The 20723-nt window shown below is 36.8% G+C and overlaps 1 protein-coding gene across 3 annotated transcripts in view; it reads right to left on the bottom strand.

Moving 5' to 3' along the window:
• Nucleotides 1-20723, bottom strand: part of PRR16 (proline rich 16) — a 195688-nt gene that overhangs the window by 50569 nt on the left and 124396 nt on the right. For all 3 annotated transcript variants that reach the window (XM_054178609.1, XM_054178610.1, XM_054178611.1), the window contains exon 2: nucleotides 6729-7623. In XM_054178609.1, coding sequence (XP_054034584.1) covers nucleotides 6865-7623 — 759 coding nt within the window. In that variant the 3' untranslated portion in view covers nucleotides 6729-6864. The remainder of the gene's footprint in view (nucleotides 1-6728; nucleotides 7624-20723) is intronic.

The following is a 20723-nucleotide window of genomic DNA, read 5'->3' as shown; positions in this document are numbered from 1 at the left end:
CAAATTGTGCAGCTTGTGTTTTCTGTAGTGCACTGAAGTGCTGCCTTCTTACCACACTGACCTTCAACTGTGTCTGGTTATGCAAAGGATATTGAGATATAATGTCCTTTATATCTTATTTAATATCAGCTCTAGAAATGCTGCAGCACTAGGAACACAGTCTCTCCAGGAAGAAGTTTGTCCTTTCCTCCCAGTTCACCTCCTGGGCAATGTGATCATGCATCATAACTTCTTTGAAGTTATCTTTAAAGGAGAAGTCCCAGAGAAATTACAGTCTTACTAACTCATCTTGTAAACTTTATCATCTTTCTGTCCCACAGGAGGGGATTTAAATCACTTAACCACATTTTTATTTGTTTACTATGTACTATTAATATCTTGGTTTTTTTGCATTCATTAAGAAGTTCTACATTCCCTTGACAGCTGAAAGTTCCCCCTACTGACAATTATAAAAATGTTATTAAACACCAAGTAGCTTTTTGAATTACTTCTTTGTCTTCAATTTTAGCACTTACTTTAATAAAGATATCACCCTTTCCCCCCCATTACATCCTTATTCCTTTATTTGGTTGGTAAGCTAAAGAAAAAAAAAAGTACTTTAAATACTTCCCTGTCTGGGTAATATAGTACAACTTACAGTATCATTAGATTAATTTATGAATATTATGCAAAAAGTCAAAGCATCTGGAGTAAATGGAGCCAGTTTTCAAATGTAGGTGAATTTTGGTATTTCCAGCATGGACAAAATCACATGGTTTTATTATTTCTGATTCTGCCCATGCTATATCCACTGCCCCCACTATAGAGACTCATTTCTTAAGCATGTACATGTCCCATGTTCTAAATAAATAATAGCAAAACCCCTTATCTGGTATCTACAGATACATCAAGGCCCACACTATCTATTAACCAAAATACAAGAAGGAAAGCAAGCAAACCAACAATCACTTTATCTGCCCATTTTTTTGTACTAATTCATCTGGACTGGTATAACACAGTATGAGGAAGGTGGTCCACACAGATATAGATGAATTTAGAAGTAGCCTCCAGTCCTTCATACACTTTATCAGTACAAAGAGGCACATTTTCATCTGTAAAAATTACTGTGCAGTAGTGTACATGCCTTTCTTCATACAGGTCTTCTTATGTATTATTGAGAAATAACTGCTACATAGTTTTGTTCTTAAGAGTAAATACATGATATTGTGAAAATTAGTGAGGCTTTTCTTTTTCTTTGTATTATCTGCAATGGATCAGTATTTCCTAATATCGAATATTGCAAATCAAACATTTACCAAAGCAGATGTCCCCTTGGAATCCTTTTTATAAATGGGAAAGAAACTGGAACATGCAAATGTATGAACAGCTTTTTATGCAGTACCAGAAAGATTCTGCAGCCAGTTCTTTTGCAGTGGTGTGAGGAAAGTACACTGAATTTATTTCAAAAGTTGTCTTCCACTGGTGTTACCTGCAGTTCATCTTAATGAACACTAAACATAATCTTTTGTCTCATATTGGTGTAAGCCCAGAATTAACATTATAAAGTTGAACCATCTAATCATGTTTAAATTGTGAAACTGAAGGAAAACAGTCATAGATTAAAATTACTGTGTGTTAGTTACTTCTTGACAATAGAAGATAATGTAGTTTGTGGCTCCAGTACACAATCATCACTATTTGCATCAAATGAGAAGTAAAATATTCTGCAGGCTTTGGAGGTTTACAGGGAAGATGTTATCATCATGCTCTGTTTTTCATATGCTAATTTATTGAGGACAGAGGCTGACATTCATTAGTAACTTTTAGTTAGCCAACTCAGTGATGAATAGTAAAGAAATAAACACTTGTATGAAAAACTCAGCCACTGACTGGCTTTTTTCTTGCTCTCTTACACTTAAAAGTGATCAAAGGTTTAGTTTAAAGTAAGTATAATAACCCTACTCAAAGAAAAACAAACTGTAAGATGGACATAGCCATCATCGTGCAAGCACTTCTGAAAATACCCTTCAACATATTTTTTTCAAAATTCCATTTTTGGTTGTTTAGTTTTTTTGGTTTTTTTCCCCCCAGAATTTCATTATAGCTTGCAAGATTGCAAAAGAAAACAGTCAAAGGATAAGACAAACAACACAGAGCGACAAATCTGAGATTTAAAAAAAAAAAAAAAAAAAATCTCATAAAGGCATGATGTCTTATTGTGAACATAATTTACAACAAACTAAGGCAGACTGTGCTCGGTTCCTGAAAGAGCCTTGCTATGTATATCAAATATTTAAGGATGAAAAAAAACCAAACCAACAACAACAAACTTTTCTTTTTGAAAAGAAGATACAGCAATTTCTGGAGCTCTGCTCTTTATCTTCCCCAAGCAAGAGCAGCAGAATGGTGCTAGTCTTACTCATTGTTTGAAGTATCAGGTACAATTTATGTTTTGCCTCTTTTACTGGAATAGACCTGATGTATTTCAGATCTATCCATACAAGAATTTTCACACAATAAAGATACATAACAAAAACAGTCCTACAATATAGGAAAGGTGCTAACTCCTCTTGGGCACACCTGCGTGAAAGATTCTCACCTTCAGTTGTACATGCTCCCCAGAGCTATCCCAAGATGTTACTGCAGGTACCTTGTCAAAATTACAACTGAGAAACTTGCTCACTTATGTTGTTCTGGACCACAAAACAGACCAGTGAGACAAAGGGCTTTCTAGTTTTTCCCTCTTAAAACCCATCAACAACAATCTTGTCAGGGCTGCTTCAGTTATAAACTCTGCGGTCTGTGCTCAAAAGTTTCAGAAATTCTGGGCTGCAGCATGTAAAGACTGCATGCTACATATCACACATTGCTCTACAAAATACAATCTGGTTATTGCACAGATGCCAAATATTTTTCAGATTAATTGTTCTAAGCATTGTGCTTACCATGGTTTACCAGAGATGTTTCTTCTTCTGCATGCTTTGGCACATATCTCACAAGAACTTACTACAGCTCTAACCTCATTGCTTTCATTATAGGTATTTTGCTTCATCACATACATCTCCTCTGAAAAAGCATGGAGCAGAGCGTATATACAAACTGGGAGTGAGAAATGCTGCCTCTGTAAAGACATGTGCCCAATACTCATGCCTCCTGTAATAGTAAATCAGACAAGTAATGTAGCAACCATAGCATGATTTTATAACCACATGTAAAATTACTGTTTGTGATTCCACTGAAAGGAAAGCTTTAATCAGAACATAGAAACAAAGAGATCCGAGCAGGTCCAGAGGGCATACACAGCTCCTGCTGGTAATTAAAGAATTCACAACGCACTCTGTTTGTTTCAAAACCAATAATCAAGATATCTGAAGGAACTTAACAAGAGCTGTCATCTACTTCATCTACCACTTTAAATAAAACACTTGATTTAATAATAAAAAAGGAGGCTGATGATTTTAATCTTATTTCTATAAACAATGGAAGATGTGATGAAAGGCATAATTCCAGAAGACAAGAAAGAATTAAAAACAGTGCTTTTTATTAAGTAATAAAACATCCATGATCTTTTTGAATATTCTTGCCTCAGGTCCGTAAAAAGCATTGTTATGGGATTTTATTTTCCTAGTGTTCTTTTTTAATAAAGAACCCATATGATAGATTCTGTTAATCAATACCATTATTACATTAATAACTTTCACTGCTTATTTCCATTTTCCTAAGCTTCTGCCTTTGATTAAATTGATAAAAAACACTCCTATTTGCATTTGATAAGTTCTGATCTCAACAGTTCAGACTTCAAAATATCTTTGGGGGGTCAAAACTCAGCAGCAGTCTGAAATTATGGCAATGTTGAATTAAAACACTGAGTACTGTTGCTAGACCTTCCTTTTTCAGGTACTAACTTCTTTGGCAAATGCTAAATTTAATCTCAAGGATATTGCATTTACATTTCAAAGGCAGATAATTCCTGCCCAGCTCTGGTTAGTTAATTGTGTTTTTCTCAGTAAGCTGTGAAACATGCTATTTTACACATGTTTAAAAAATGCTTCACAGACATTATATTCCTAATGTAAATGTAAAAACCACCATTAGCTGAATTTATTATTTCATTTTTTGTAACACTATTTTTATTAGAAGTTTCCAAATAGTGCTGCAAAGCTTCAAGTTAATTGTTTACCATGCTTTCCTAAGCTTACCTGTTTGAACCTGAATTTTATTCTGTCATATTAACACTGTGAAATTGTTATACTGGTAAAAATACCTTCAGCTAAGTCACAGGCCAAGGAAGCTCTGAATAAAACAGAAGAATGATTCAATGTTCGCAAGATCATGTAACAGCTCTTGGAACACTTTGGTGCACTAAAGAAAGCCTGGGTTAGCAAACTTCGTAGGAAAAGAATGTATTTCCTTCACATGTTGAGACTGCATTTCTGGCCAAAAGCAGCATTGCGTCTTTCATATTTATAGCACAGCAATTCCCCTGCCCATGAAACTACACAAAAAAGGGCAGTATTTTGTGGAAGTGTTCTCAGGAGACATGGGGAAAGAGTCAAGAATGCACCTCTGAGAGAGGATAAATTGCAAAATGGACGATATTGGACACCAAAACTGAAAATGAAATGCTGAGTCTCAAGCTACTTACATTTCCAGAGCTGAGAACTGTAAACTTAACTGCAGCAAACCTGAAATTTATATATATGTATACCAATGCACTCCCATGCAGCACAGCATCTGATTTGGAGGGACTAACGTATTTATGAGAAATAATGTGCTCTGCTGGCAGATATGGGTTTTGTATTGGAAAAACTGAGCCAAGTAAAGCAAGATATGCACAGCAAATCCTAACCCCTAAAATTGTTCATAGTTATTATCTGCAACCTAAAATGAAACATTTTACGTAAAGTATGCAATGTTTTATTTACATAATACTGTAATGTCTTGTACATTTCTAGCTCTTTCAAGAAGGAAAAAAAAAAATCAGCTAGTTTATAATGGTATATGATGTCCACATTAGTGACAAAGTCAAACAGAAAGCAGTTTGTTTTTAAAAGAAAAACCTGTAGATACAAAATGTGGATATATCCACACACTGTTGCAGTGATTTTAAATGTAATTCTCAATGTGTAAGCAAGGGAGATGCTTAGACAAACAAGGGAGTTCCAGGAGGCGAGCAGAGTCCACCTGACAAACTTCATTCAGGCACGCAGAACAAGTTACTGCCTCCTGCTGCAAGCATTACTTGGCAATGGCTCTCAGATGAAGTACAGTCAAGCAGCACAAAACATAAAGTGCATCACGAAAGGCACATGGGGAGCATTTGGATAAAGCGTGATTACACATTTAAGATTATTTCCTTGCTTTGCCACTGTGTTATGCAAGGAATAGAACATGAAGTTTAGACCCTAGATGTGTATTTGCATGAAATACAAGGTTTGTTTACTGCAGAGGTTTTCACAGAGTAGTTATCTGTTAGAATTTCTATTATGATTATTTAGGTTTAAATACTTTACATGTACTATAATGTGTATACAGGGAAATTGCTCCTGTTTAATACCTATTATTGCATGTAAATGGAAATTTAAACTAAAAGTCTAATTTGTGGGGGGTTTATTTTGATTTTTTTTTTCACCCCAAAGAGTACATTTTGTGTTTCATTAAAAACAAAACAAAATAAAACTGCTTTTATATAGCATCTGTTGTTGGTCCATTTGAGGTTAATTTGGCACAACTTTTGTAAATAACAGATTTATTATCAGATTTTCTTCACTGATTGGGTGTTTTTTAACTCTAGGTCCCAAGAATTCTCTGCAAGAATAAAAAAATGTTCTTTCACAAATAATTAAGAACACCAAGGACTCTTTTTTCAACTAGTAAGAATATTAATTGGGTTCACCATCAAAATGTGATAACATGTAAAATACTTTGTTTTGCATGTTAATGGTTCATAATTGCACAGAGCTTTTCAACTTCAAAGCTCTTTACATGAATCAAGTGGATGTCCCTGAAGGCCTTAGGCAAAATTTTCTTTGCTTTCAAAGAGGTTTGCACCAGACAAAAGCTTTGTGAAGAACGCAGCACTGGGCCTTTGTTGTTCTAATCTAGTGTCATTGCACATGACATAAAATATTACTAACACTCTCCAGAAGGAGGAGCAGTAGAAATAGGGGGAAAATGAATTGGACTATCCCTACTCATTTGAAGCCTGTGTGCTTTTACCTTGGCTGTGACACACTGAGCAAGTGAGAAGCAAAGTGTGAGATAATGCAGTTTTCCAAAGCCATGTCAACATACCTGTCAATGACTTCTTTACTTCCCCACCAAAGATCAGGCTGCTTGAAAGTCCAGTAACTACCTCTTATTGCCGTGCTCCACACACAATGCCTTTACTCAAGCAGTCAGGCAGAGAAAAATGCATTTACTAGACTGCAGACAAAAGCTGTTATCTGGTACACCACTTCACTTCATTAAATGATATTTTAAAAGGTACTTGATAAAACCAGGAAGTTTTCCAAAACCCAGGAGTGATGGTTATTCCTTTACGTCAGACAGACTGAAGTCTATCACGAATCACCGCTTGTTATTTTCAAACTGGACTTTCCGTTCACTGTCTTTTAAACCACACTGTAACACACTGCAATAGAAGTTTGCAACCTATGAGCTAAAGCATGAATACTTTTCTAGCCTCCTTTGCCATAACAATATTTTTTATGAGTACAAGATCAACAAGTATTCCTCTTTGTACTTACCATGTGATTTTTATGCCACTTCACTGGGCACAGGGAGTAATATATTGGGTCTTTTTATTGCTCAAGTAGAAAGTGCTCGTTATTTATTTATGTTTATATATAGGAAAAAACAAAGAGTTGTTTCAAGTGGCATATATCACACTGTTGTGGTGGTTGATTTCCTCAGGATGGTCTTCTGGGGTTTTGGTGCAGTTTGTGGAGGCACAGTTGCAGGTCTTGGAGGAGGAAAGCTATTACTGGGACTTATTCCCAGCCCTCCATTTTCCAGAGGAAATGGAGGCAGTGGAGGTGGCGGAGGTGGCGGGGGAGGGCACTGATGTGGCAGCTTTCCCACAACACGGACTGGTTCCCCATGCAAGTGCACCTCCCTGTTTTTAATGTTATACCGAACATCACAGTCAGGACAATAGCCATGGTACTGCACTTTCTCGCTAAATCGTACCCGTTCCCTTGCTCCTGGCTGAGGACACTGCTCTTTCTCAGGTCTGTGCATCAGAGGCTGCATTGCAGCTTTCTCCACATTACTGTTCGGTATACAACATAAATCTCCATTTGGGATGCGGTTAGGCCCAACTGGCAAGCCCCCATTTCGCAGGAGGGTACCATTAGTCTTGACAGTGTTGGCCGAAGGAGGCAGCCTTGGGGGCTCATCACACTTGACAGGTGTCAGTCGTGGTGGAGGCGGGGGTGGATTAGGCTTCCGCAGCACAGTGAGGATAGCAGAGGGGTGTGCAGGTGGCTTGATGAGTGGTGCACTGCCCCGCACCTTGACCTTCTCCAAGCTGGAAGCTGTCGTGCTGCTGGAACTGCTGTTCAGTGTATCCGTCTTGGAACTGTCTGTCATCTCATCTTCCAGCTGCAGGTCAGACGTCAGTGTGTCAATCTGGTCAACCACCTGCACAACAGCCAGAGCAAAAACATTGAGAAGTGCTTGTCCCAGTGAAGGCAAAAAAACCCAAAACCACTATCAATTCCCCCTCCCGCCTCCCAGTTGTTTTTTTTAAACATTTCTTTTTTGTTGTCAGCATAATTACAAAACAAAAAAACCCACAAACTAATAATAGAGATGGCCAATTTACTCACTCATCACCTGAATACAAAGGAAATACGACTTGAAACACTCTGGAATGAAATTCCACTGGTTTCCCTCTAGGGTTTACTTGGCAATATCATTGTAAGTGAACTATAATCCTTCAGTGTGTTCACTCTGTGCTTCCAGTGCAGAAGGAGACTGAATTATTAAACTTTAGCTTCAAAAGACAGCTTCTGAATCCAAATGTTCTGCAGACTGTCTTTTAGCTCTAACCTTTCACACAGTCTACATTTAAATATACACCACTGTATAGGTGATATTACACACCTACAATCAGAAGTTTGGTGCACACTTTCCTGACAATCTCTTAACACAGATAAGGTTCTGAGAAGCAACCTCCCTCTTATATTAGACTGCATTGTCACTCTTCATGAATATCGTCCTTAAGATCTGAAATTCTCTGAAGCAATCCTGAAATAGCATTTCAGGAGGAAAAGTAGCTTGGTTTCCAGAGTTACTAACATTTATGAACTAACTTTATTTCCACAACTTCTCCCTCCCAAACTTCTGTTTGTAGTTTCTACAATGTTAGAATTCTTCTACTCTCCTAGACTCCTTTTTCTACCCAGTTTTTAATAGCATGTGCAAGTGATGGTGCATTTACTAGATAATGAAAATTTGTGATATGACAATTAAAATACCTTCTTGAAAACAGTACCCAGCTGAACAGCCATAATTATAATACCCATCACTATAACACAAATCACTGGAAGGAAGTACACATTGCAAAACTGATCTTCTTTCACATCCTCACAGCATACACATAAAGCAATCCACTGCTGAACTGTTACTATCTATGAGTAAAAAGATTGTGCTACATCTTGGGGTTCTTATGGGAGATTTGAGATGTTCTGGAGGGAGAGCTGAAGGGGGCACTCATGCTTATCTAAAATGAAACTGGAACATCTCCAGTTGTGCCACTTCTTACCTTTTTGAGGCTGTTTTCTACTCTGTGCTTCCAATAATTTGCTCCTAATACTACTGATTTCAAAGTAAGCTTATTTTTTGAGAAGTATAAGCCATATACTGCTACATAAGCAAAACCAACCAACCAAACAACAAAAAAGTGTGAAAGTCATTACTGAGGGCAGCAACTCTATTAAGTCAAACCAGTAACTCACATATGTTCTCAGTGGTAAACAGTAAACAATGAAAGCAAAACTACCACAAAATGAAAGAGCACTTCAGTTTCCACTGCTCATGTTGTAACTAAGAGTTGTGCAATATAAAATTCATAAAAAAAATGCAACAATCCAGTACTTTCCCTTCCTTCTCCTAAAAACAGCAAACATGCACATAATCATGATTCAGACAGAGCTCTCAAACAAACAAAACAAAAAAAAACCCCAACAAATACACAAAAAAAACCCCCCACCAAAATTCTGAAACAAAATCTATGTCAAACCCAACATCTAAACAGCTCTTAATCTATTCACTAGTCAAAGCCCAAACCCATGCTGCATTTCAGTTTTTATTTTAGCATTCTGATATTTCTCAAATAAAGAGAGTTATACTCTGAGAAGACAGGCATTAATTCCCACAAATAATAAGGATTAAAAATATGAGTCTAGAAGTTGAAAGGTACAGTTGGACTCCAGTAACAGATCCCTAACACATCCCAAACAGATCCCAAACCAAGGAATCCTCCATGATACAGCATATAATTACCCTTGGAAATTTCTTAATAAATACAGATAAAGCAGATCTGTGAGATGACAATGCACAATTCATAGCAAGAATGACATTTTACTGGAGAAAAAAACCCTCATATTATCACCTTAACTTACATATGCAAACCAAGGCAGAAAGAATTTCTCAAAATGAAATAAATTAATCTAAAGGAAAAAAAGGAAAGAAAGCATGAAATTCAAGTATCCTGCTGTAAATTCAGTATGGATTTGTGTGTATATTAGGGTCTCTCTACATATGGATAATATATTATTGAATCCTCTCCTGTAGTGGTTTCAGCCTTAACTGGAGTTTAAGAGCTCAGATGGTAGCAAACCGAGAATTCCTCCACTGCGGCCCCCACCACTACGGAAAAAGGAGAAGAAGAACAAAAATGGGGAAGGGGAAAAAAGAAGGAGGTAAATCTACCAGAAAAAAATAATCTGGAGTCGGTCTGGAAGTAGGAGTAAATTTTTTAACAAAACACATATGTAGCAGTAACAGGGAAGATTTACAAGGGTAAAGAATAAGGATGAATAGGAAACTATACAAAACCAAATTTGGATGACCTTGTATCTCCCTTGATGTATGTGGATTTCAGTCCTTTAGAGAAGTGTGGATGTGGCAGCGAGAAGACCAGGCCCAACCACATGGCAGAACCAGGCAGCTAGCAGTGGCTGTTGGTCCTTTTGAATGTGTGAGGCAGGAGCAAAAAGAGCAAACAGCCACAGCGTCTTCCTTTTTAGAGGCTTGCTGGACAGGAAAAGGGAATGGAATAGATCACCCTTGACCCAGGGGACCCCTCTTCCTGGGAGGGGGAAACCAAGTCCCTCTCTGTTCACCTGGATCAGGTTTGTTTTGTCCCCTGGGGAAGCAGGGCTCTCATAGCCCTCCCCCAGAACAGGTGTAACCCAGCACACCTCCTGTTGCAGATCGATGCAACATAAATGGAAGAAACTCCCTAGCAAGCAAAGAAAAACAAAAGATCCATTGCACAACTGCAGGCAAGAAAAAAAACAAAAAAGAAAGACATTGTGGTGGTTTTAGCCTATGAATTTAAAATTAAGTTACAGATTTTGAGCAGAAAAGTAGAAAAATATAAATAAATCACTATCAGGTGTAAGGAATAAAACAAAAGATTATTCTAAACATATTCATTGGGTAAATATCTAGACTAAGACAAGATGTACTATAACAATTCTTCCCTTTTCTCACTTCTGTTCTTGGCTGGCTTTGCTTTGCTCAGGAGAGACAACACGCTTTGGCTGGCCTTGGCTAAGTCTAACTTCTCTGCTCCTTTCTCTCGTCCCTTTTGTACAGGGAGGTAAGGGGGAGGAATTGCCCTGGAAGTGGCATCAACAAGCCAGCTAAACCTGTTTGAGCCACTGCCCTTTCTACTCCCTCCCCATTTGCAGGGTCTCGGTTTGAGGTCTAGCAGCCAATAAGCAGGCAACGTTAAGGCTGCCTGGAGGGGGTGGAAGCTGGACCCTGAGCCTCACATTTCAGAGAGGCAACTGCACGTGTCAGAGGCTACAAAAGAAGGCGTGTGCAGTTTTGCACACCAGACATTTTGAACTGTTTGCCTAAACATGAGCCAGCAGTGTGCCCAGGTGGCCAAGAAAGCCAATGGCATCCTGGCCTGCATTAGGAATAGTGTGGCCAGCAGGAGCAGGGAAGTCATTGTGCCCCTGTACTCTGCATTGATTAGGTCACATCTTGAGTACTGTGTCCAGTTCTGGGCCCCTCAGTTTAAGAAGGACATCGAGATACTTGAACGTGTCCAGAGAAGGGCAACAAGGCTGGTGAGAGGTCTTGAGCACAAGCCCTATGAGGAGAGGCTGAGGGAGCTGGGATTGTTTAGCCTGGAGAAGAGGAGGCTCAGGGGTGACCTCATTGCTCTCTACAACTAGTAGTACAACTGGTTGTAGCCAGGAAGGGGTTGATCTCTTCTCCCAGGCAACCAGCACCAGTACAAGGGGACACAGCCTCAAGCTGCGCCAGGGGAGGTTTAGACTCGAGGTGAGGAGAAAGTTCTTCACTGAAAGAGTTGTTCATCATTGGAATGGGCTGCCCAGGGAGGTGGTGGAGTCGCCATCCCTGGAGGTGTTCAAGAGGGGATTGGACATGGCACTTGGTGCCATGGTCTAGTCATGAGGTCTGTGGTGACAGGTTGGACTTGATGATCATCAAGGTCTCTTCCAACCTTAGCGACACTGTGACACTGATTTGAATAGCTAATGTGCCATTGGGCCACTCCCTTTTTCACTCTCTTGTCTTCTCCCTTCCCCCCAATTCCCCCCCTCCCCCCAGCCCCCCCCGTTTGTTAATGGGATCCAAGGTAGCAACAAGCACCCACTTTGTGCCCCTGTCTTCAGGGCAATAAACTTCTTTTGTCCTGGCAGCATAATGTTTGAGTCCTATCTCTCGACCACAGCAGCATGTCTTCCTCTATCTCACTTTCCCACTTCCTCTAATTTTGGACACTACATTTTGATTATTCCTGCCCTTTCAATTACGAATATGAACTCAGAGCATTGCTTCATTTAGCAAAGGTTTTGGTAGTTAACAGCTCAGTGGTTCGTGAGTAAGTTACACTAATTTACCTGGTTATTTCTAAGGTTTATAGCTTGTTTTCCTGTTGGTTAGGTCCGTTGTGAGCCTGAGGTGGTCTGTCTTGCCACCTGGGGCAGCATGGCTGTTTGGTTTGCACTTACAAGAAATTTCCATTTTGTTCCTCTGTATTCCAAGTTCTGATTTTTCTAGACTGTTATTCCACTGTTTATTAGCTTCCTATCATGTGTAATTAACCTATCATCAACCGGGCAAATGAACATGAAACAAATTGGCTCAGAACAATATTTTTAATATTTAATAAATCATATTCATATTTTATCATATTTATATCTTATCAATTTGATCAAAACTAAATCTGACGTGGAGGGAGAAACTAGTAGCTTCTCCTGGTCCTTGGCCAGGGGGATCCTTGTGCTATTTATTCATTGTAAATATCTATATAATACTGTAAATACTGTATATTTTGTATATATGTATTGCATTCCATTGTAGAGTGTAGATTTTGCTTGTATATATACAGCTTCATTTGCTTCTAACTGAGTTGGTCTGGCAAAGTTAATGTTGGGGGGAAACTCCAACCCACCATAGGCATATATGTAAGGATGCTCAACATCAGAGCACTAGATACATTGGCCTGTTATTTCAGTAGTAGATAGTACCAAGTGATAGCATTTGGTTGATTCACATTGCTTAATACGAACTATTATTAAAATGATTAAAAAATGTTTTCTATGGCAACTGGCTTGTTCCAACACAACCTATTTTTTCTTTTCCTTGACATTCTACTATGACAATCTCGTCAAAGGCTACTTAAAATCATACCAGACCTTAAAAATCAACAGCACGTGTGTTAGGAAAATGACAACCATGTACAAATGACATGGTTATTGAATAACTAGCTAGGAAATTCTCTAAATAACTCAGTAAATCTTTCTTACCTTAACAAAATTCAGTAACAATTTCCAACATAAAATTCCCAAGAAATAAGAAAATAAAATTGTAAAAATGCATTTTAATGTCATTTTAAGACATTTACAAAATTCTATGTATTTTATGGTGTTGTTATTCCCCTGCAGAACCAATCAGAAATGAGTTTCTTTGCATTCGGCCCTGTGCACGATAAAGATCATCCCTGTCGCACACTGTACAAAATCAACATAATTCTAGAGAAACAAAATACATTGTTTATTGAGACTGATACACGAAAGGTGATATTCCAGTACTGCTGTGAGGATATCGCTGTAATTATGTAGCACACGTGTGTCATAAAATGGCAGATCCTGATGATGAGAAAATTTGCATCCATTCAAACTGTTCTTCTGACAGCGTAAAACTTTTCACTAGAGTAACAGAAAAGTTTGCTACAAACTCTCCTTGAATTTAAATGACTGCAGAGTTTATCTCCTCCCCTCTGGGCAAATGTGTAGTACATATTGGAATTTTTTTTGTCACTTGCACAGTAGTAAAACTTTAAACCAGCATGAAATGGCTGTGACATACAACATAGTTTATCAGTCCAGATTAATTCCCCACTGCAAGTTGTGATTCTGTTTCCTGCTATTTTCTTTTGTCTTTTTTTTTTTTTTTTTTGGCCCAGAAGGAAAACTTCAAGTAAGATTAAAAAGTAACAGAGAATTGGTGACTAACACAGTGAAATCGATGGGGGAAAAAAAAAAAAAGAAAGGTGGGGGGAAAAAGCCTCTTTTTCATGGCACACCTCCTATGGAAGTAAGAAGGGGAATATTTAGAAATGAAAAAGCTGTTGTATTTGTGCATAATCTGTGCATTTTCCAGTTCTGAAATTAAACAGGACCTGATTCACATGTGCAAGCATGGGGGAAACATCCCTTTATAGCCTGAGGAGCTCCTTAGCCATTAACTGGATTTGAGCTCTGCAGAGATGGCCACTTCTCACCCGCCAGCAATATTCTGAGTTTTCAAGCTCTGTAGGATCTGCTGTGACACTACTGAACAAACCAGGACATTAGCTCATTCCTATGCCTTTCTGAGTTGTTACTGGACAACAGTATTGGGTTCCCAGAGGGGATGAAGTTAGATTTCTCTAGCTGAACCCAAGAAATTAATCAAAGTCTGTTAACCCATGTACTGACTTAAAAGATGAGCAGAAAAATACAATTGTCTGGATTGAGCAAATTTAAATATGTTTATCCTTCACCTCCAGTTTACAGACTGAAAAAACTTTCTTTTATTATTTTATTTTTTTATGTAGACACTGAAGCCTTTCTTTCCAGTAATGCTCAAACTCGATGACTAACAATGACAGCATCTGTATAACATGTCCATAGTACTTATAATCACCATTTAGAGCCAGCATGACATGAGTTAAATCTCATCTTTACCTAAAGTCAAAAAAGCTAATGTATGTTTAAAAATCAGCACTAGTTAACAAGAACAAGACAAAACAAAACAACACTACTTAACAGCAACTTTACTTACATATTCACTCAATACTTTCAGCAAATTTAGGGAAAAAATGTTAATTATGAGCATTCCAATTAGTAAACAGTCAAACAGTCAAATGCACCAATGTTCCTAAACCACTTAACTCAAAGTGGCTAACTCACCTTGTAAGCTGTCTCCTTGTCAAGTACCTAGCTAGACGAACGAAGCTTCAAAGAAAAAAAATCCATGCTGTGTGACTGTAGAAAGACCACAGGTCTTTGCTAAAGCAAATGGATATTACTGCTGCTGAATTCTTGCTTGTCAATGCATTAACTTTAAATATATAAATTTTAATTTTTTTTTAATATCTCATTTCCAAAGGTTTTCTCATTACATTTAAACTAATTATTTAATATCAAAGGAGTGTAGAAACATATAACTGAAGATATGGTAGGAAATAAGCAGGGATATTTTCTTCATACCAGCACAATCCAAATCTTTAGAGAATGCTATAGAAGCTCGAGATCTTTGACAGACAAGCAAAGCACATTTCTCTCTGCTTCAAGGGACCTCAGATTTGGATTAGACACAGAAAACTAAATAAAATGAATAAAATGAAACCACATAAAAATGATCTCTCCATGGTTACATCAGAAATTTTCTTAGAATGGTTTGATATCAATTTTCTGCTACATAAATGCTATTAATAGTAGCCATCAAAGAAGTACAAATGAAAAAAAGCACACATGCACACACACAAATGGTTAAAAGCTCATCAAAAAGGGCATGTGGAAATTTAAAAAAAATCCACACTCCAGAGAGGACATTAATTAAATAAAATACCTGTGCACAAGCTGACAGCCATCAGGAAGGAAAGTAAACATGAAGTAACCAAGGATTGCTTCATGCTGACAGCTTGCTGAGCAGTGAGTACTCAGAGCAAGTAACCAGGCAAGATCACTAGATTTTAAGACAGGAGTACACTAGATTTTAAGAGAGGAGTACAAAATAAAACTGTGATTGCGCTCTGGATACATTTTAGCAACACAGAAAGGAAGTCGCAGAAGTCAAAGCAAATCGGTGGATGAATAGGGTAACTAATTCCTGAGAAGCAAAGAATAATGCAAAGAAATACGGGAAAGAGGAAAGGCAGCCACGTAAGAGCACATCTCACAAGGAGATGACAAAACATTTAAGAAAAAGGTTAAGATTCTAGGAGAATTTGTGTGGAAAACTGTGTGCAGAAGTTTATACATATAACTTTTCAGTTTACACAATATGTAGGATCTATACTAACATTGCAATACTTCTCACTTCACTAAGATTAAACATGAGTATGTTATACATGACACTTGTAAGATAGAACCATAAGTAAACTGAGACTAAAGACAACTATTTGGAAGCATTATTTCTCTCTGGGAGTGCACCACATATTAAACTGTTAGAGAAAATATAAAGCTCCTTGTTGTAGATAGAGATAAGATTAAGTTAGGCCTTACTGAGAATACACAAACCACAGTAACAATGTGTTTAGACTCAGAAGTTCTGTGCTCAGTTCTGTGCCGCAGTCATTAGAGTGTGGAGAATGACCCAGTACTATCAAAGGAAGGAGGTGAAAAGGACTTTCAATAAATAAAAAATTAAAATGGATGAACAAAGGAAGACATCGAAGTTGCAAACAGTTTACAATGCAAGATATCCTACAATTAACCCCATCCTCCAATGTTATCAAACTCTTAAATGTGTTTAAAATTGCTTTAAAATATGGTGCTAGCATAAAGTAATGATTTTCCACTGAGGTCAAACTACAGTCCCTCTTAAAAGTAACTGAAAATATTGTCTAAGAATGCATCTTGTGATTATCAAAAGCAGCCTGTGATGGCCTAATATTTCCATTATCTGAGTGTTACTTGGAAGTTTCGTCTAGGCTTAGCAACAGGTGGCTTTTGCCATCAGAAATTTTTTGCTAAAGACTATGTTATTAACTTCATCAGACTAGGACAAGACTTTCAGACTATATTATATGGTCATTGATTCAACCTTACATTTTGTACATAAATGAAAACAGAAATACCTCATTTTCAATGGCAGGCTTTACAAAACTGTACCCTGATATTTGGAAATAGACTGGACACCAAGGTAGGCTGGATGTAAAAGTGTAAACTGAAATTTAAGGAAATCTTAAGAATTTAACAAGGCAATGAAAGCCCAGAAACCATCATTCTGAACTAGCATTTCAGGGAAATCAAACTGCGAAGCCCATATTAAAAATCTTAAAAAAAAAAAAAAAGAAGGTTGGTTGGTTTGTTTGTTGTTCGTTGTTTTGGAGGTTTTGTTTGTTTGTTTGTGTTCCCCCATGAACTAAAAAAAAAATAATAAAAAAGATAGTAAGATGCTCTCTGTGTCCTCCTTTAAGACTGAAACTCAACCATGGTAATTTCTCTGTGTAGCCTTTTGGATGTAGCCTACTAGGTATGCTTTTTGGAAAATCAGTGATGAAGGCAGGTGTGTGGTATGTATTCATAGCATGAACAGAAGGACAAGTATAGTTCCTGTCATACACGAAAGAATCCTCATAAATCCATAATAAACAAAGAGAAACCCTAAGAAAGTAAAAAAAAAAAACAAAACCACAAAAAACCAACCAACCAAACAAAAAAACCCAACCAAAATGCACCCTGAAAACCTCAACCAAAAGAATCCCCTTCCAGAAAAGTGAGTTCAAAGAATATTGGTAACAACAACAACAAAAAGCTGTTTTAAAATACTAACTGAAATAAACCAGCATTCCTTATGAATGGTAACAGAATTTCACCCTTTCAGTTAAATATACCATATTGTATTTGGCAATATTGGCAATTAATTCATTTCACAGAAGTAGAGGGGATTAAATCTGGGTTTATATCGTATCTAAAGACACAGAAAGATGATACTCATCTTAACTCTGCTACGGGAGTGTAGAGATTTCACACATTCATTACCCAGGCAAACTGCAACTCAGACTGAACACTAAATAAAGTCTCACACTGAGTTATAAGTTATGCCTTTCCTTTGCTCCCCTCTCTTTTCCATAATGATACTGTCACCAAAACTGTGTAAGCATAGCAAATCAATCCACACATTTGGAGTAACACATACAATGTGTATCTCTATGGGCAGCAGTTAACAAAGAGTTGTTCAAGAGCAGATTCCAAAAGCAGCTAGGGAATCTGCACAGCTTGTTCTGAACATCAACAAAGGACTCCCAACTAGGGGGGGAAAAAAAAAAAGAAAAAAAGATTAAAAAAAGCAGCTTTTAAGCACTGGAGAAACAAATGAGGACTACATAATAAAATATAAGGAAAGTTTAATTGCATATGACTCAAAAAGAAAACTGCAACTTCATGAAAAATCATCTGTTCTCCCCTTATTGTTACACTGATATAAATTAGACTTTATTTTTTTGTACTCTTTGAGTTTAGGTTTGACACTGCATATGTCCCATATAACTACCTGTTTTGGGAACACTCACTGAAAGCTACCTCTTATCCAATCTTCTGAAAATGTCTGATGTAAGAGTATAATAAAAGAGTGTACAACTTTATTATCTATGCTTTATGCATTTTCTTCTAAATCTGTGGAATTCAAATTTACATTTTTGGAAACATGAGGACTGTAGACCTTGATCTATTTTTATGGTATTGGGTAAGAAACAGAAGAAACCTTGAAAAGGATTAAGCTGGACATGATAAATATGCATCCAATCAGTTATTTCTGTAAACAGTTTTCTAATTCATTGGCATAAATCCAGAAATTTAAAAGACAAACTGATAATCAGGACTCAATGCTTAAATGCACATGGAAATACAAACAAAAAGGACTCTCTGTTAAAAAAAAAAAAGTACACAAGAGAAATAATGTGCAACCTTTATATGAAAGTGGACCTCTTTTGTTTAACATAAGGAGGCCAGAGAATACAAGAGCATAAGAATTCAGTGTGTCTTGAGTGAGGGGAAGTGTTTCTAAGTCAACAATTTAGAAGCTCCAGTTTACTACTGCTTTCTCTCCCAAAACAGGTAATGAAATTGAAAATGGATGCATGTTGACAAAAATTAAGGAATGGTTAGAATGTTCATTCTAATTATTCCTAGTGTTTTCTGAATAAGTATTTTACAATAGTTGAAAATGCAGTACCATAAAATATTAAAGATTTTAGTACTTATATAACACCCTTTGTACAAAAGTTGTTTCATAATGACTACAAATGAAGTTATTTTCCTAATCAGACATCATATTAATTTAAATGAATGCTAAACATTTGTCTAAGCTCTTAACTATTCAATACGAACAGCATGTAGACATTCCTTAAAAGATGTACATCCCCAGAGTAATAATGCTCACCATAGAGACTGAAAATTCCTCTGTAGGATTAGAAAAAAAATTCACCCTAATCACATAAATAGTTTCCTAGGTACACTCTTCAGATACATTAATAACAGCTACTGGGGGGGGGAGAAAATTAAAACAACAAAAAAACCCCAAACTCATAACCTTATAGTTCTGAAAATTAATTTTAAATATTTAATACACCCAAAAGAATTTTCTGAGAAGTTGGTAAACAACTCTATTGCAATTCTTTTGAGTTAATTCCAACCTTAATCACTGGGTATACTTCTCTGATTTTAAATAAACCACCTCAGTCGGCAGAGTATTAATCAGCATCCTTCCTTTTCCTCTGATAGCCTAAGAGAGACTCCAGAAATAAATGTTTAACATCCTTTTGCTCTAACATCAAAAAGATGTTTCCCAAGAACAGCCAAGATATCCTTCTGGAAACCAACTGTTGGGCTGATGGATTTTTGATTGAAAAGACTTCATGAGTGAAATAGTACCCAGAATCTATATGGCCTCCACGTTTCAATATTTCAGCACCAATTCTGTTATAGCTCCAAAGACACATTTAAACCCAAATTAAAAGTGCCATGAATCTGTAAGTACTAATTCCAACAGACACATTAAAATACAGTTTCAACAGAGCTGAAAAGAATAGGGGGATTTAGCTTAGAAGGCACATTTCTAAGTCAGTCCTTTTATTTAAAACATAACTCAAAATTGCACAATCCATTAAGTTTTGCCCTATTAAAAGTTTGAACATATCCAAAGTTTAAAGCAAATTTTAGATGAACTGAGAGCATTGTGTGCTTTTTACAATGAAAAAATACAAAAGTAATAGTGTTTTATTTTCTTCAGATATGCCTGCAATACTGTTTCTGTTGGTATGATTTCACTGCAAGGAAAAGCTTTTGTTTATGCACTGTTTTTGTCTGCCTGGAAAATAAAAATGTTATTGATATTGATGATTATTATTTAAAAGTTGTTTACTCTTTCAGCTGAGAAATCTTAAAATAGGCAAGCTGTCTTTCTTTCGCTTTCCCAGTGAGCTGCTGGTGACATCTGGAAGTGTACTGTGGACATCGCTCCAAGAATGACAGAAGAAAAAAGATGTTGTAATATTGACCCTGCTGAAGGATTCTTGGCTTCAATTTGTCTTTTTCCAGCTGGATGCACTGGGCAGAATACATAACAGGAGATAGTCCACAGTGAGCTTAGACTAGTAATAAATAAATAATAGTAATGAATCAGCCAAGCCCTGCTAGCAGAGAAAGTAATTGCTATGAACCATGTAGGTTAGAAATGAATTCTTGGTTGTCTTTTAATTATTAGTTGCTCTGAGTTAAATGACTGCTGCTCACACTGCATCAACATATTTAAAGAATTTAATTAAAAGTCACAGAATATTAAATCTTAATATTTATGGATAACCTTTTTTTCCCCCCTCCTTTAAAATGCTATATGTAGACAAGGGAAATGTAAAAATAATGACTTTTAGCTCAGCTCTCCATGGCTTTGGCCTGAATCATATTTTTGTTTCAATATGCTAATTGCCTGAGAAAGTTAATGACAATACAATTTAGTCAATTTTTTGTCTCTTAAGCAAATATTTGTATCTGATTCCCTTAAGTAATTAGTACAGCTTTATATGTCTTTCAAAGTCAGTAAGAGAAAACTATAGCTAAGGAGCTTTTTTTAATAAATAATATAATTAAATGATTTAGCAATACTTAATGATATGCACAGTAGCATAATATGAACATTGCCAAGAAAACTATTTTTAAAAATGCAAATAATGCAATCTAGTATTACATTTTTATACAGATGGTTGTTTACTTTAAAGCTGAATTTAATCAAAATTACTCTACAGCTTGAAGAAAGCTTTC

This window comes from Dryobates pubescens, chromosome Z (assembly GCF_014839835.1).
Source record: "Dryobates pubescens isolate bDryPub1 chromosome Z, bDryPub1.pri, whole genome shotgun sequence".
In the NCBI taxonomy this organism is placed as follows: Eukaryota; Metazoa; Chordata; class Aves; order Piciformes; family Picidae; genus Dryobates; species Dryobates pubescens.
This window is presented reverse-complemented; position numbering and strand designations above follow the sequence as displayed.